Source organism: Bactrocera latifrons, unplaced genomic scaffold, assembly GCF_001853355.1.
Source record: "Bactrocera latifrons isolate USDA-ARS-PBARC rearing strain unplaced genomic scaffold, ASM185335v1 scaffold_810, whole genome shotgun sequence".
Taxonomy (NCBI): Eukaryota; Metazoa; Arthropoda; class Insecta; order Diptera; family Tephritidae; genus Bactrocera; species Bactrocera latifrons.
The window spans coordinates 2,828-21,969 of NW_017537502.1; the positions used below are offsets into that span (position 1 = coordinate 2,828).

Here is a 19,142-nt window from a genome sequence, read left to right on the forward strand (position 1 = left end):
TTCAGCTAATCGTGCTTCTTCAGCTAATCGTACTTCTTCAGCTAATCGTACTTCTGCAGCCAATCGTGCTTCTTCAGCTAATCGTGCTTCTTCAGCTAATCGTGCTTCTTCAGCTAATCGTACTTTTTCAGCTAATCGTACTTCTGCAGTCAATCGAGCTTCTTCAGCTAATCGTTCTTCTTCAGCCAAACGTGCTTCTTCAGATAATCGTGCTTCTTCAGATAATCGCGCTTCTTCAGATAATCGAGCTTCTTCAGCTAATCGTGCTTCCTCGGGTTTAAGAGCATCTTCTTTTTTCTTAGTATATTCCTTAGGCTTTTTGTTAATACTCTCTCCTAGAGTTCTGCAAAATTCCATGTTCGAAATTATAACCCCTACACTGTAAAATGTGAAAAACATTTTTCTTACTTTTGTTCTCGTTCCTTTAACTCATCCGTAATAAGAGCTTTCTTTTTTTCTAACTGAATTTCGTCTAAAACCTCCTCACTGACAGTCATTAGGCGTTCATGTCGAAGACGTTGTTTTTCTTTGGTTTCTTCTCCAACGGGGTCATCTAATGATAGAGGTGTAGAAAATTTACGAGACGGACGATACGGGTCTAAGTCAGGATCTATAAAAAATATTTAAAGGTCCATATTGTGGAAATTGTTATATAAGTAAACCAAGATATATTGATTTGTACATAATTTTTGTCTTATTTGGATGACTATTCCGATACAATTATCACATATACTTAAATTTTTAATTATTGGAAACACTTACCGTTCAGGGATTGTTTCAACGCTCTTTGTTATTTTCGTGTTATATCATGTTCAATATTACATTTTATTTTATTTTGTGAGCACATAAGCAAATTAGTGAAAGAAGCAGTTTTGTAAAAGGTTAGCATAAATAAATATGTAGAATTTACATTCAAGTGTCCATTAAAAATCCCAATTAAGCTACTTAAAAATGTATAAGCATATGTATATATTTTTGAATTTGTGAAGTATTTATAAATATTTTCACGGTCTACGGTACGAGAACTCATTACCATTTCAAATGCTTATATAAATAACTAGCTATTACGTTTCAAAGTAGGTTCATCTAAAATTTTAAAATATGAAATAATATCATAAAGATAATACGGTAATTGGGAACATTGATTGTTAACATTAGTATTAAGAACTCCAATTTTACCGAATTTTTTTTATTTTTAACAATATTTTCACGGTATCTAAGAACAAACTTACGTGTTTTAATTGGCCAATTCAAATATATAGCTGTATCACACACTAACTACAAAAGTCACAACTCAAACATTTTTACAATAATTTTGTTTTCAGTATGTCAAATCGTATAAAAACCTTACGTATTTTAATTGGCCTATCCTAAGATATAGCTTTAACACACACTAACTTTAATAGTCACAACTCAAAAACTTCATAATAATTTTTTTTTAGTATGTCAAATCGTAGTACACTGGAAAATCACCGTTAGATCATCTTTTGTGTTAATTGCGACGTTTACCTGGCTTATGAAATGTGTCACTTTGGATGAAATAATTGCGATTATCACACTGTTATTTGATGTCTTAACTCAAAAATGTCGCTTAATTTCTCTTTTAAACTGGAAGATCAATTTCATGATTTTATTCACTACTTTTTAAGAGACTCATAATAAATTTAATAAAAGTTTAAATGTAATCGTCCGGAACTTTCTTATGTAACTCACTAAAATACATTAATACTAAATTCGAGCAATAAAGGGACACTGATTTCATCATTTATTTCGAACATTAAGTGAGCAATAAAAGCAAAAAATCATTTGTTTACAAAAACCGTTTATTTATAAAAACCATTTGTTTCCTCGCTTATTGATATATTTAAAAGGAATAAATACTCCAAATGTAAAATCTTCTGTTTTAAAAATAGACGTATTTTGACATTTTAATTTTTGGAATCAACGCGTGAACGTGAATAAAATATCTCGAAGGTATTTATTCGAGGCGTCAGTTAAAACGATTAGTGAACAAAATGAAAAGTGTTTAACAAAAAGCTACTTCTTTAATTTAAGCAATATTTAAGCCGTATACTATACCATTTAGAATTGCTATTAATGGTAAAGGTAAATGAATTAAATTGCCTTAGTTAACATTAAACTCTATCTTCTCTAGCAAATAATGAAAAAGCGATAAAAAATGTGGAAAATAAAGTTAATTCCGTTTTAGCTAGGATCGGAATGTTAAAAAAAGATTTTGAGCAATCATACAGTATTATTGGATACACCTTTAAAGAACATACATACGTCCAGCTAGTATTGATTTACAGCTTTTACCCATTAAGTTATTTCATGGTGGGGCTAAATATCGGAATCCGAAGTGGTAATAGCAATTTATAAATTTTTTTGTGAAGAAATAATTTATTTTGTGTCTTGTATATATTTTTAATGGTTTCTTGATTCCAAGTTCGCTAAGGTGAAACCAGAAAAGGAGTGTCTGTGGAAAATTAATTAATTTATCAAAAGTGTGAATGCGAAACGAATGGAAAGAGAACTGAAATTCTAATGGCATATAATTATGTGCATACATACAGACATACAAACACAAATGACAAAAAAGAAAAACTGTTCCCCCAATTCCAAGTGGAATCAAATAAACTTTGCTGCAGCAGCGTCAGCTTGCGAAAGTTTTTCACGACAAATTTTTTCTCAAAATCAACTGGGATGGCGATCAATAAAGTCAGATTGTTTAACTTTATCCTTTTTCGTAAGATCTGAGACTTTTATATTATATCTGAAGTTACTAATTTATGTTATCTATTTTCTCATCTTTTGCAGAACCCGTTAAAGAAAATTTTTCTTAGCAACAATGAACTTTATTTATTTTTATAAAGAGCATTACTAATTTATACAATAAAAATATGGAATTTTAATAGTACTCAATGATGTAAAATATTACTACTTTACGTAAAATAATATAACTCTTTTTATGGTTTTTCAAGAGACAAAAATATTTACGCTTTTTGTGTTCTTTCTGTAAAGAATTACTCTTTTTGTACTATTTCTGGATACAAAGAAGATTATTTCTTCTGCTATAGTTTCGGAAGTCAGTAAGAGACTTAAAAGAAAGATTTACTTGCTCTTTATTAGGAGTAGTAATCCCTCACAAGGACAAATAATGTTAAAAAGGAGTATTATTATCCTGAAGCGATCTAAAATTTATATTTGGATTATCCGATTTTTTACTGGGAAGCACTGTACGTCAAAACTCATATATCTAATATTACTATCAATATAGAAGTATATCATCACCTGAAATGCAAAATAACTTATCATCAAAAAATTGAAAATTGAGTTTTTTTACTTATTACGATTCACCACATCATATTACATATGTGTCACAAATTTTAAGCTTCTGCGATCAAAAATACCCAAGGTATATTAAAAATTCAAAAAGCGTATCATCAAGTGCTTGATTTCTTTAAACAAAATAATGTATCATCACTCATGTATGTAAATATAACAGATTGTTTGGTGAACAAATGAAATGCAAAATAACTTATCATCAAAAAATTCAAAATTGAGTTTTTTTACTGATTACGATTCACCATATCATATTACATATGAGTCACAAATTTTAAGCTTCTGCGATCAAAAATACCCAAGGTATATTAAAAATTCAAAAAGCGTATCATCAAGTGCTTGATTTCTTTAAACAAAATAATGTATCATCATTCATGTATGTAAATATAACAGAGTGTTTGGTTTTTTTTATATCGAAGTTAGCCATCATGTATTCTTTATGTTTATTTTTAATGATTAAGTTCAATGTCCTTGGTTATTTTAGGCTACATGGTTGACCGAACGTGGCCTACTATATACATATATGTAGTCCTTTGTGAGACCATAGAAAAGAAGAACTGCTGTTTTCGAACTTCTGAATTAACAAAACGCTTCTCGCCAGTTCGGTGGGACGTCTGTAGGTACAGGCCCCAAAACTAGGGAAAGGCTAGCAAAGAGATCTCATGGAAATAATATTGGGCCAAAAGCCTTTTGCGACAGCGGGTGTACCAATGGTGGCCCAGCGCTGACCAAGTTTCTGCGACGCCCAGCGTTAGATTAATAGAAGAGAATACGGGAGCATAGATCCCCTCCCATTATACCGATAGCGGTTCTATGGTGCCTCTTCTTGCTAGCTCATGTTTCCTGCGAGTCCGCTGTGGTCTGACACTCATATCATTCTTATCACAAAGACATTAGATGCTTTTGATAGCGAAGTTAGATCTTCGATCAGCTCTGAATTCTCTCATTGTTAATGAGTAGGCTATAATCGCAGCTCTGCTATCTGAGTCGATGGTCACTTCTCTGAAGGAGGCTGCACTCTGGAGTAGTAAATCCTCTGCTACCTCCATGGCTCTAATATCGGCCTGGAAGACACTGCAATAGTTAGGAAGCCTAAAACTGTAGTTGATAGAGAGCTCCTGACAGTAGACCCCTTCACCTTTGACCCATCTATGAAGAAGCTCCCTGTCTCTCTTCTCTAACGGCTTCTTCCCACCGACAACTCAGTCGGTATATGGGTAGAGAAGGAGCCGCCAGAGTTCGGTTTAGCGACTCCATGATCCAAGTGATCAGGCCCGTGCTTTTTTAGGAATTCAAAAGCCTATTCTTTTGCACATGCAAAATTTAACAATAACTAATGCTTTAATTTCAGCAGACTTTTATTAATTTTATGATAATATACCTTTTGAATAATTAATTATTTAATAAATAATAATTAAACATTATCCTCACTTTTTAGCTTGAAATATTTAAATTTTTTTCTAGTACTTATGTACATATTAGTAATAAAAATAACATAAAATATGAGAAACTTTCAAGTGTTTTTATTTAAAATTAAAAAAGTATTCATATTACAATTTTTAATTTTTGTACAAATTTAGATTGATCATTATTTTGTTCCAAAAATGAAAATTCAAAATAACGTTGGACACCTACCATAAAACTTGCTTCATTTTTTCTTTATTTTTTTTCTAAAATAAATTTATAGTTTCATGTTGATTCAGATTTGAAAAATTTGTTTCAATATTTCAAGTGGGTTCCTTTTTTTACGGTTTTATGCATCTCCAGTAAACCTACATAAAGTGCTGTTACGTTATTTTGCATTTCAGGGGACGATATATACTATATGTCTATAAGTAAACGCCAAATATTATTGGTTGTTTCTTTTAGATATTATTTGCATGTTATTTAAATTTAATTGCTCTTACATAGTACACATATTAGAGCTCGTCGATTTTTTCTATAAAAACCAGTGTGTCAGGTTTTCAGATATTCATCGTTTGCCGAGATCGGCATGTCTTTAATTAAAGACCAAAAGCCACGTAACCTTGCATAACTGTACTATAATACAAACTAAACAATGAAAAAAAAAAAGTGTGGTCTCGCCTACCAATAAGTTTTAATTAAGTTGTATGTACATATCTAGTTATCAACGTTAAACACAAACTAAGTTGCATTTCAAAATTTCAATTGCAGATCACGCGTGAGTCGTGTCCAGCGTGACACCCAGCATTCGACTGAATAGACTACGACCAGAATGAGAAAAATTGGACTCAACGGATAGACCATCTGAGACGTAGCCGCGGCCAACATGTGACAGAGATGATCTTCAATAAATAAATGTCAAAAAACAATAATAAAAATTCACGATTAAAATTGAAGTTTCTGTGTTTTTTCTTTAAAAATTTTTGGAAACCTCGAAAAGAACATCCTATAGCTGCCCGATTCGGCCGATTCCGACAAATTCTGAATAGAAATTCGAAATGCATTCATATAAAAATTAAACTTCAGTTAAAAAATCAGTGGTTCGAAAGCGGTTTTAGGAATTCTTTTATGCAAAGTTGTTCACAATAACACGTGGAATATAATATTTACCACATACGCGATTTTACCGTTTTTTTGGCGCCCTATATGTAACCAGTTAAACGTAGATATATTAAAAAACTTAGTTGGACATATAAAATTCATATAAGAATACATGTATAAATACTTTTATTTATGTATCCATATAAAAACAATCACCACATTTTAGTTATTGCAATTTTTTGGTATATAATGTCAAACAAAATATTCTACGAATAGTACAAAATAAATATTTTTTATCTTCACATAAATAAATTAACCTGTTAAAAAACATTCGAAAATCCTTTACTATAATAGTGAAGTTTGGATCTTTAAATGATATCATTAGTTTTACAAGATGCGTAAATTCTATAAAAACGTATATAAATATGTGACTTTTATTTTTTCTAGTCATAAATGGCAAGTTATTGGCCGGTTAAAATTTTTGTTAGCCCCGATATTGGTTACGATCAGTTTGAGAAAGAAGCTTTTATAAAGAATATAAGAAACAGATATACATTGTACTTAAATTACAAATCCATATCAAAAGCAGGCATAATCATTTAGGCATCAACTTCAACAGCATCAACTGTAAAGAATCAATCAATCATAAAAAACAAAATAACGTTAGTAAACTCCCCTAAAATATAATAGTAGTTTGTATGTATTTAGTTAGTCACAGATGTAGCATCATTTTGTTAATGATACGATTTTTGAAAATAAAAAGGGCTGAATATAATCAAATAAATAAGAGAGCAAGGAAAAGTTACAAAAATAATGAGGTTTCAGAATATGTAATAGGTTAAAATTTGTTAAAAGTGAGCATAGTTTCGTTAATTTTTTTTCAATAAATAGAACTTGCACATAGTACTGGTAAGAACGCATAGGAAATATAATATAACGTAAGGTACTTCCTTACCTATACACTATTTCATCTCATAAAGCTTAATTAAGGGAACAATTTTTTAATATTTAAAAGAGAAAACTATGTCAATGTCCGTTATTGACATTGAACTATAGTAGCTTCACAGAAATTTGCAAATAACATTTATTAAACAGAAAAATTATTGGCAAAAATATTAGAACCGAATAGAAAATTTAAATATTGTATGGTTGAGTAACTTAAAATATCATTTTCAAAAAAAAGAGGTTACAAGGTAAAGTAATCTTTTTGAATCAAGCGCCCCCTGGTGGCGAAATCTACATGTCGACTAATGAGTTAGAACGTGCTATCTCTATTGATTGTTCTGTGAGAATTTCATGACATATGTGAAGTTATTGCGTTTTAAGGGCCAGTATGTTTGTGTTATTGGTGCGAAAATGAGCTTCGAACAAAGAGCCAGCATTAAATTGTGTTTTAAAATTGGTAAAACTTTTACTGAAACATTTCAATTGATAAACCAAGTTTATGACGAAGATTGCTTATCCCGTAGCAGAGTGTACGAGTGGTTTCAACGTTTTCAAAGTAGTCGTGAGGATATAAATGACGATTAACATGTGGGCCAATCAAAATCCGTGACCACCAGAAATTTCATCGAAACTATGCGTGTATTCATCAAAAATCAACCGAAATCGTCATTGAAATTCCCGGAAATAGAATTGAACATCTACAAAACATCGATTTATTGCATTTTGACCGAACATTTGAGCTTACGAAAGGTGTGTGCACTTTTTGTTCCGCACATATTGACTGACGACCAAAAATTTCTCACAATCCAACATTCGAAGGACATYATTAAAGAGGTCAAAAAGGACAAAAACGTCCTTTACAATATTACGATTATTGACGAAACGAATTATGATCCCGAAACGAAACACCAGAGTGCTGAATAGAAGGCACCGGACGATATAAAAGCAAAAAAATTGCACATGGAGAAGTCAAAAGTAAAGACGTGAATTCAACAATGAATCTGTTCCACTCGGCCAATACGTTAATGCGGTATTCTACCTTGGAGTTTTGAAGCCTTTAGTGCGCCGTATTTGTCGCGTTCGTTGCACGATAATGCGCCGTCTAATCGATCGACGCTTGTGAGCGATTCTTTGACCAAAAATCACTCTTCTTCTTAATTGCGCCAGCGCGCCAGTCGTTTCTACTTTTCAGTATGTGTTGCCAATTCGATATTCCAAGCGTAGCCAGGTCCTCTCCACCTGGTCCTTCCAAAGGAGTGGGGATCTTCCTATTCTTCTGCTTCCCCCGGCGGGTACAGCGTCGAATACTTTCAGAGCTGGAGTATAGAGTTTGGTTTTTGTTTGTCAGAGAGGACTTTCCTTCCCAATTGCATACTCATTCCGAAGTAGCATGTTTTGGCAAGAGATAATCTGCGTTGGATTTCCAGGCTGACATTGTTGGTTGTTTACGCTGGTTCCAAGGTAGACGAAATTATCTACGGCTTCAAAGTTATGACTCTCAACAGTGACGTGAGTGGCAAGTCACGAGTGCGACGACTGTTTGTTTGATGACAGGAGATATTTCGTCTTGGCCTCGTTCACTGCCAGACCCATTTGTTTTCCTTCCTTGTCCAGTCTAGAGMAAACTGAACTAACGGCGCGGATGTTGAGGCCGATGATATCAATATCATCGACATACGCCAGCAACTGTACACTCTTATAGAAGATGATACATTCTCTATTTAGTTCTGCAGTTCCAATTATTTGCTCCAGAAGCAGGTTGAAGAAGTCGCACAATAGGGAGTCGCCTTGTCTGAAACCTTGTTTTGTATCGAACGGCTCGGAGAGGTCCTTCCCGATTCTGGCGGAGCCTTTGGTGTTGCTCAACGCCAGCTTACACAGCCGTATTAGTTTTGCGGGGATACAAAATTCAGACATCGCGGCATAAAGGCAGCTCCCTTTCATGCTGTCGAAAGCAACTTTGAAATTGACGATGAGGTTTTGTGTGTCGGTTCTTCTTTCACGGGTCTTTTCCACGATTTGGCGCATGGTGAATATCTGGTCGGTTGGTGATTTGCTAGACCTAAAGCCACACTGATAAGGTCCAACCAGTTTGTTGACGGTGGGCTTTAATCTTTCACACGATACGCTCGATAGAACCTTATATGCGATGTTGAGGAGGCTTGTGGGGTCTCCTTTTTTGTTAATTGGGCATAGCACACTTAAATTCCAATTTTTAGGCATGCTTTCGTCCGACCATATTTTACAAAGAAGCTGATGCATGCTCCTTATCAGGTTTCGCCGCCGTGTTTGAATAGCTCTGCCGGCAATTCATCAGCCCCCACTGCTTTGTTGTTCTACTACATGTCTCCCCAAGAAGAACAACAAAGCGGCTGGGGCGGCGAAGAAAAACTGAAAACATGTCACAAAGTACTTTAATACACACTGTTTTAATCGTTATTATTTTTTAATCTTTAATCACTGTTGACAGTCATAACTTCGAAGTCGTAGATAACTTCGTCTTGCCACTCTTACTTCAGACTGAGCAGGCAATTGAGAAGTAATCTCCACTCTCGACAAACGAAAACCAAATTCTATAAGGCACTCATTATTCTCGTCCTGCTATATAATGTAGAAGCATGGACGATGACAACAACTGATGAGTCGACGTTGCGATAAGAGAAAGACCTCCACTCTCTTGGAAAAACCAGGTGGAGATGGACCTGGCTTCGCTTGGAATCTCTAATTGGTGCCACCTTAGCGAAAAATGCTACTCACTTCTCTCTTTGCCGTAGGAAGATGTCAGCTGATTGCTCTTTCACAACGCAGGGTTGCCAAGCTCGATATAATGTAGTAATTATAAAAGTTATCTTCAATATGTTTGAAATTTTCTTAAGATAACTCAAAATCAGAGTCGAATGCTATTATTTATAAATATATAAACTAGTTTTAATAGTTTGTTTTCAGTTTTGATATTTTATATTATGAAAAATTGTAATTGAAAACTTAGATGTGCACAAAACTATATATGCGTATTGAGCAATGGCAAGATTTTTCAAATGAAAATAAACAAAGATGGCTGATTTCTGCGTTTTTACCATGGAATCAGCTTTTGACACATTTTTCTCGCTAATCCTGCTATCAGGGAAGTACCTTCCGTTACGTAAGACTTGTTAGTTTCTCGTTATATTTATGCAAAAATATTGACCGTTTTAAGAAAAACATTCACTTACATATTGGCAGGAAGTTCGAAAATCTTTACAATCTTACACGTAGGGACTAAGGGAATTATTTAACCGGTTCACCCCTTTTATAACACACAGGCATACTGTTAAGGGGAGAGGAAACACATGCAGCTATATTTCGGATATGTTAGTCATCGTAGCTTCAGCAGTTTAAGAGTTATGTACATTAAACTAATTAGAAGGCGGGACCACGCCTACTTGTTCATTTTTTTAGTATTGTAGTTTGCCGATTACGCCCATCTATGTCTGTGTTTATTTTTGCCAAGGAACGAGCATACCAAGTTTTATTGAAATATCTAAATTTTTACTCACGTTGCAGCTTGCGCGGACGGACGGGCAGACATACTGTCACCCAGGTTTAAACTCGCTTCATGATCCTGATCATTTACATATTTATGACCCTATATACTATATATCTCGATTAGTTTTAGCTGAAAAAACCGTTAGGTGAATGAAACTCTGTAGCCACATGTGGCAAGAGTATAAATGAAAAAATGCAATACGAAATTGCGATACCAGCAAATCACGATGTTGCAAGGAAAATGTTTGCACTAACTTTATTTATACATGCTAAAGTAAGTTAATATAATGAAATTCAAAATGTCTTTTGAGAAATAGCAATTGTGACCATGACTAACTTCCAAACCAATAGTGTCGTGTTTTATTAGTAGAGGGTGTGCATGTGACATTGATGATGTCTAAATTGTATTTCTGCTGGCGTACTTACCTGCTTTCTCGGAATAATTCTCCTTACTTTTTTCGTCACCTTTTCCATGAGAATTTCTTAAATACCATGATAGAAGATTTATATCAGTACGGACCTTGTCCGAATCGTACATTGGCCTTCTAATATTATATGCTTTATCACCGCAAATCCTCATTGAAGCCAGATGACTTTTGCCTTTATATTTAAATATGAGTAGAGTATCTTAGTGATAATATTGGGTAATAAAGGGGATATATTTTGAAGATATTTATAGCGATTATAGAGTATCAAATGTGCGAATATGTTTTTCAAAATAATCATGTCAGCTGGTAAATTAGAAAATTCTATCATTTTATTTAATATAAATTTGACACTGGTAGCTCTATCCTATCATTCAATGACGATATGCCCAACGTCAACGTTACCGTTTTGCGAATGTTTGTCTGTCGATATCTCGATTTGTTTTATAATTTTTATGAGGTAACAGTTATTTCATTTGCATGTGGAAGTATACGCAACAATTGCAGGAAAATGCAATTAAAAATTGTAAAAGTCTGTACCATATAGTGTTAGAAAGGCTAAAAATAAATTCGCTATATTATGAAATTTTTTTGAAGGAAAGAATGCCATGCATGCCACCATTGAAATTTATGAAGTTTCCAATGCTGTATCTGTTCGTGTAGCACAACAATGATTCGCTCGTTGGAAATTTCTATGTGAAAGATGCACCTCGCTATGGTCGCCTATCGTTGAAAAAGTCGATGAAATTATGGAAAAGATTGACGAGGACCGTCACGTAAGCAGCCATGACATCGCTAAGGTGCTTAACATTCATCATCAAACGGTTCTGAATCATTTAAAAAAGGCTGGCTACAAACAGAAGCTCGATGCTTGGGTACCACGTGAATTGTCTGTGAAAAATTTAATGAACCGAATTAACATCTGCGATTCTTTGCTGAAAAAAATTAAATCGAAACGTTTCTAAAGCGAATGGTAACAGGAGACGAAAAGTTAATCCAATATACAATAACGTGCGAAAGAGATCATGGTCAAAGCGTGATGAAGCTCAACAAATGGTCGCAAAACCAGGATTGACGCCTTGAAAGGCTGTGCTGAGCGTTTGGTGGGATTGGAAAATAATCATTCACTATGAGCTGCTCCAGCCGAGCAACGATTGATTGATTCTACATTGTACTGTCTACATTGTACTGTCAACAACTGATGAGATTGAAGTAATCAATCGAAAACAACGGCCAGAGCTGATCAAAAGAAAAGGCTTCGTCCTCCATCAGGGCAACGCTAGACCATACACATCTTTGATGGCTCGTCAAAAAGTGAGAGGTCAACGCTGAGAAACTATGAAAGTTTTATACGGATGGAATAATGTCTCTAGCGAAAAACTACCAAAAACTAGTCGACCGAAATGGTACACATTTGGTTCATTACAGTTCATTATAAGCATAAAAAAAACAAATAAGTTGAAATTTGATCAGAAATACGAAATATAATATTTCCCCTATTGACCAATATATCCATTGTTAACAAAACGCTACATAATTATCAGACAAAAGTTCTCTCTGAATTTAAACAACATAGCTCTTAGATTGATCGATATTTTTGGACAGAGTCAGGTTGTAGGGTCCACATATTTGGTATCTGGGAGGTTGGAAATATATGATCTCATTTTGACAATTTAGACCTCTTACATAATTTAAATTTTAATTTTTTGTTTTCATTGGTGCTTGATTTGTGTATTGCAAAGCGAAATAGGCAGTGGTCAGATTTCGCCTAACTGTAATACCAAACTTCATTTAACTTTAAATTTTTACTCAAGGTATTATGTTGCACGGGTGGGCGGAAAGACAGGCAGCCTCTCGGATTTCAACTTCAAAAGGAAACAAAACAAAGTTCGGGGGGAGGAGGAGGTCACATCTGGAGTGTCTTGAGGACTTCCACGCAAAATTAGACGTTGACGGTTTGTTCAGGAGAAAAAAATCAAAAAACACAATGAGCATCGTTTTAATTTTGGATTTGCTCATTCTTCCAATAATCATCAGAGACCTCTTCCTAGTCTTCGAAAAAGGCCTAGTGCCACTAAAATATACCACTTCTTGCTAAAGTAATATCTGGGTAAGTCAGCTTGATTATATCAAACGCCTCCGTCCAGGTGCTCGGAGACAATTGACCAGCCGCTTGTTCGTTAGCTAGGAACACCCTCTACCGATTACAATCGATGTGCGAGTTAATTAACGTATTCCTTATGATTGAAGCAGAAAGTATTAAAATACCATTAAAGAAGATGCATCAAAATAAACCTAAATTTGAATTCCACAACAACCTTATCTTAGAACAAAGGAAATGTATCTAAGCAAGCAATTTGTAAACAAATAATATAATAAGTATACGAGTACAACTGTATCTAAACATAATAGTAATAAGTAAATATACTAGTTAGTATAAATAGAAGTAAGGATTTATATAATAAGTTAGTCTTAAGAGTATTAATAAGTGTACACATTTCGATGCAGCTTTTGACTCCTTTTTACTTCATGTAAAAATTAACTCGCGCACACTCCGAAGTACAGTCGCTGCGGAAGAAAGTCAGTACCATTACTATACGGACAAACCTTGTATACCTTGATTAGTACTCGTAATGACAACAACCGCATGGTGAACAAAAATCGATTTGTTTTTTTTTATGACCTTTTAAATTTTTTCCTTATCTTGATGTTTTTTCGCTTAGTTGTAACATTTTGGCAAAAACATCAAGATAAGGAAAAAATTTAAAAGGTCATAAAAAAAACTGACACATACAAACGCCAAACCCTTTGAGGGTTTTACTATATTGACCTAGTATCATCACCCTGACTTGGAATTTCTCACCCCATCCCAAACCCCCCCCCCCTCCCCCGACAATAATCCCAAAAATGTTCCACAGTGTAATAAAGCAAAGCTAAGGAGTTCGTAACACGTATTTTGACATGACAATAAAAAATTTTCGTAACAAGAATGAATTACAACTCAAATGGGCATGCGTCAGAAGACATGTACGGGAATAGTTGCCCGTTTGCTTTCTTCGATTCACTGCTCTCCAATACTTGGTGAAGGCAGCTAATATGAAAATTACTCGATAATATTCACAAAAGTAAATTCACAGAAAGCACTGGTCTCGCGATTAAAACCACGAAAATATTAAATTTATACATACCAACATATTTTTTAGCTGGCTCAGGATAGTGAGAGATTCTATGAACTTCCTTGGCTACATGACGTACAGGATTGGTTATTCTTTCGACATACGCATCAAGAGCAAGCTTAGATGTTGGCTCATAAGTATATCTAAGATAAATCATAAATACTATAAGAACAAACGTTTTTGAACTATACCACACTTACCCAGTTACGGGAAATGGTGTGCAACTACGAGATCTGCGAACTACTGGAGAGTGGATATCACGAATCAACGACTGCGCTCTGTGGCGAATACGGTTCGTTTCATCCTGAAAAGCCTGCAAATCAATTTTTTAATATATTGTAATACATATAGACTCATGTTTGGACATGCCGCGTGTTAATTAGAATTTTATTAAATACTTTTAACAATTGGGTTGCAAATGTCTACTAACATATTAATCATATAAGTGTGTTATTTTTTCAGATAAAACGGAGATAACCAGTTCGTGGTTTAATCTGTATTCACCTCTTGTAAACAAAATGCTGTTAAAATAATCAATATTTTAAAATTTGAACACTCACGGCAAAGGGTTCAGTGTTGAGGTAATTGGTAAGAGCACGAGCGCCATATCCTGGTAATGTTCTCTTCAAATATGATGTTGTAGAACGCACTGGAGAAGTTGTTATCCTGATTGGAGGGCTCAGCGAGCGGGTGAACACACGAGACATGGGCGAGTAGTAATAGGATGGAGTGGAGTATACATAAGTAGAGGGTAAATACGAGCTATAAATGGTTGCTGGTAAATATGATGAGTTATATATCTTTGGTGTTGTGTAGGTGTATGACATTGTACGTTCCGGTGAGGAAATAACCCGTGTAGTTGTGCGAACAACACGTATGGGAGATGGTGAGTGTATAACTCGTGTCACTACTCGAGCTGGGGAAGTTATAACTCGAACAGGTGAAGTATAAATACGTGCTCCAGTATATACCCGTCTTGGAACTGTGTACGACGAGTATATTGGATAGGTCATTTTATACACCTATACAATATTGAAAAGTTTTGGTTAATGTAGATAACTTAAAATATTAAAGTATTTGATTTTTTTTTTAAATTATGTATGATAAATTATATGTGAGTTTATTATTTATATATATAATATACATATATATATATAGTATAATAGTAAGTAGTTGATATACACAATTATAATACGACCTTCCTCTAAATATTAATAAAAAGTAATTGTCACTGAAACTAAATAATAAACCATAAGGAATCAAAAATTTTTATCAACTCTGCGTTGTTTAAATACAAAATTACTGAATCTAATTTCTATGTAAAAGTAGGTGGTCACTGATGAAATACAGTTTGTATACTAAATTGTATGTTGGTTAAATATTTATTATTTTAAAATATTTATTATACTGTTCTTTCAATGATTTTTTGTGTCACGTCTAATACGTACATCCCACTGTGATCAAAATAAAAATTGAATTTTGTACCCATTTCACCTCCTTCAAAGTAATCCCCTCATATGAATTTGTTGAATAGCCAGAAGTTACGCGAAGGTAAATCAGGCGAATGCGGTGGTTGTGGCACGATATTAGTTGAAAATGTGGCGTTCCATAAATTCAGACATGGTAAAATCGAAGAATTTACTTTTAGAGCCTCATAAAACGACGCATATATCCAACCTTTATATATAAAATTCACGTGCCACTTTGTTTGTCCGCGATGGACTCCTAAACTGCCGAACCRATTTTAGTAAAATTTAGTACATTGAGCCAGCTTAGAAGAAAGGATGGTGAAAAATATTCATAAATAAAAAATACAGGGAACGCTTTATTAAGCGGACAACTCTATTAACTGGGCACAGAAACTGGTAAAGACACATTGAGAAAGCAGCCTTAAATTCGTTATTTTTTTCAATATAATTTATTTGTATGAACATATTTAAATTATTATAATAATAATAACATATTAAATCTCAACTACAATCCATTGGATTCCAACACCGACAAAAGCGGTTTCGCCTTTACTCGTAAATAAAATTTTCACTGTATTGAATAGTTTATGACATGAATAATAGTATAAAATGTATAACACAGGAACGCGTTACCGGATCCACTAGTACTAAATAGTGCCCAAAAAATAAGGTGACATTGTATTTATTCTGAAAATTCTTTATTTATTCTTCCAAATAAATTTCATCCCCTTCAAAGTAATCCCCACTTGATGTAATACATTATGCCAACGGATTTTCCAATCTTCGAAATATTGGTTGTAGTCACTTTTCGGGACGGCCTTCAGTTCCGTCTTCGCTACGGCTTGAATATCGTATGAAAACAGTCAGAAGTCGCACGGCGCCAGATCAGTTGAATACGGTGGTTGCGGAACGATATGGGTTRAGTTTTTGGCGAAATGATCATTTAATGCAAATTCTTTGCTCAACAAATTTCGACATCGCAAAAAACGAAAAACTCACTTTTAGCAGCTCACAAAACGACACGTATCTCAAACACTAATGAATATTTTGACGTAAAATTTCACATAAATGTCACTGACAGCATTACCAACCTAAAAAAAAAAGACATGTGGCACTCGGGAACTGCCTGTTGCATAGCATTTTGTATCACCTTATGCAATTATAATTATTTATTTATTTTATTCATGCAGTATTTCTTTTTCTTTGATGTTAATTCAAGTTAAACGAATCCAACGAATCCGTAACGAAAAACCCTCACGCTCCCCACTCCGACGGGCACAGTGGTGTGGCTTGAAGGCCGTGCATCGTCTAACCAGAGAATGTAAAGTATAGAGAAGGTACCAATCGAATTCTGTATAATATTTGATTTGACGGCTAACATAGCTGATAGATCTATAGAAAGGAATTCGCCGTTCTCGCTGCTATTTAGCAGAATTGAGCACGTGCAATGGCAAAAATATATGTTAAAAGACTATATTCATGCGAGAATAAATAAAGAGAAATGCTTTGTAGAAAAATATACAAAGTCACACAGAGAATGTAAAAAAGCATTCTCTGAGCCCATTGTCACATATGCGTGATCCTTTTATATTATATGAACCATTTCTTTTTTTTTTCGAAAAATTATAAACATTTTAATTATTTTTACAAAATCGGGAAAAATTATATAAAAATAATTTTAATTTGATTTCTCTTAAATTTAAACAATAGAATTTCTTTGGCATATGTATGTACATATATTATTTCTTTGTCACATTTGTAAGCAAAAGCAAATGCGAGCCACATATATATGTACATACATTCATAATAACAAGTAGAAAATCCGAGCTGTGCCGAAAGAAACTAACAAACGATCGCCGATTGTTACCGCTTCCATTGCCGCTGTAACAGCTTCGCCAACAAACTAGCGTACATATGTATACATACCAGAGATCTGCATTGAGTACCAATAAAATTGGTGTACTTAAGTCATGAGCCATAACAATTGGTGCAAGTGTGTATCAATGCTAATTCATAAAATGCTATTACTCATTCCAACCAAATCATAGAAATCCACACAGCACTCATATACAAATATGAGCGACAATTTGTGTCTTAGTTGGTTCTAACTCTAAAAATCTTATTAGACTCACTGAGTCGTGAGAGTGGAAAAAAGTACGAATGAGTTTGAGTATTGATTCGTGTTATGGCTTCCACTTGCTGAACTTGCTGAACTTTCTGAGCAGTTACTCGTATCGTTTATTTTTGTGTATTCATTCTGCGCATTGCTAGTTGTGAAAAAAAAAATAATTAAGTGGAATTATTTCAGTAATTGTAAGTTGTTTTATTTTGCTAACTTAGTTTGGTAGAATACTTTCTTTATTAAATATATATATACAAATGTATGTAAGTATTTCATTTCTTTTAGTTTAAAAGTTTACTATTGATACCGAAGCAGTCGTAGATAAAATTGGTAATGGTTTTTATAAACTAAATGACAAACGAAAGGGTARAAGTGCTATATGGGATATGTTTGCAGAAATTATAAAAGACGACGGAAGTCTTTTAAATGGTTTGGTGTGTTGCCGAAATTGCAAAAAAGTGTTTAAATATCGTTACATGCAGACTTCGAATCTCAATAGACACAAATGCTACATTTTACATACAAAAGAGCAGTCTAAACAGAAAGTTAGTGAAGACGATAGAAAACTAGCCTTAGAAACTTGCGCGGATTGGATGATTGCAGACTGTCGTCCTTTTTCAACCGTAGAAGGTTCCRGATTTAGGAATCTAATACAATTTTTTATAGCTATTGGCATGAAATATGGCAAAAATGTAGATATAGACGATTTGCTTACAGACCCTACAACAATTTCGCGCAAAATAGAAAAAAAGGCGAACATGAAAAAAAAGAGATATCATGTGAATTAAGCAGTATTGTAGAGTCCGGTCACTGTTCAGCCATAATTGATTTGTGGAAAGACAACTACATTAAACGAGATTTTTTGTGTGCCACATTGCACTTTCAAAAAAACTTTAAATTATATGACATTGTACTTGGGATAAAGTCTATGGACTTTTCGCAATGTACTGGAATTAATATTAAAAACAAGCTACGAAGTCTGTTTGGTGAATTTGGCATTCATAGTTTAGATAGCGTTATTTTCGTCACCGATCGAGGAAGCAACGTGAAAAAGGCATTAGAAAACAACGAAAGGCTTAATTATTCAAGTCACCTTTTCTCTAACATTTTACAATCAAGTGTTGAATCTACAGATGAACTCAAAGACATAATTTTGTCATGTAAAAAGTTAGTAAAATATTTTAAAAAATCGGGTATGCAACATATGCTGCAAACGTCGTTGAAAAGCTATTGTCCAACCCGATGGAACTCACATTTTTATATGCTAAAGTCAATAGCAGACAATCGGTTGAAAATTAATCAAATTTTGACAAATAATGGAGAAATTAGTAGGCTTACAAATTTAAATATATATATAATTCAAGCCTTGGTTAAGCTTTGCCGAGATTTTGAAATCATTTTTAAAAAACTTCAGGGTTGTTCCACCCCTTTCTTATGCTACGTAATACCTGTAACTCATCGAATAAAAGAACTTTGTAAATTCGATGAGAATGATGTTCAAGCAATTTCAAACTTAAAATTGAAGGTTTTGGAAGGCTTAGAAGAAACTTGGCTCCCAAATTTGAGTATATGGCACAAAGTTGCATACTATTTATATCCGCCAGCATTATGCCTCCAAGCAAATCACTTAAGT

At 33.9% G+C, this 19,142-nt stretch overlaps 1 protein-coding gene across 8 annotated transcripts in view; it reads right to left on the reverse strand.

Annotated features, from left to right (window-relative positions):
• The window catches only part of LOC108976940 (protein anoxia up-regulated-like), a 75,648-nt gene that overhangs the window by 668 nt on the left and 55,838 nt on the right, over nucleotides 1-19,142 (reverse strand). For 2 of the 8 annotated variants that reach the window (XM_018946389.1, XM_018946386.1), the window contains 6 exons: nucleotides 14,479-14,940; nucleotides 14,119-14,231; nucleotides 13,931-14,061; nucleotides 10,744-10,917; nucleotides 409-610; nucleotides 1-343 (listed from right to left, as the gene is read on the reverse strand). In XM_018946389.1, coding sequence (XP_018801934.1) covers nucleotides 1-343; nucleotides 409-610; nucleotides 10,744-10,917; nucleotides 13,931-14,061; nucleotides 14,119-14,231; nucleotides 14,479-14,940 — 1,425 coding nt within the window. Of the gene's footprint in view, nucleotides 344-408; nucleotides 611-6,284; nucleotides 6,473-10,743; nucleotides 10,918-13,930; nucleotides 14,062-14,118; nucleotides 14,232-14,478; nucleotides 14,941-16,478; nucleotides 16,704-19,142 lie in introns of those variants that run through there. The other 6 variants (XM_018946392.1, XM_018946391.1, XM_018946390.1 and 3 more) reach the window with 5 other exon arrangements.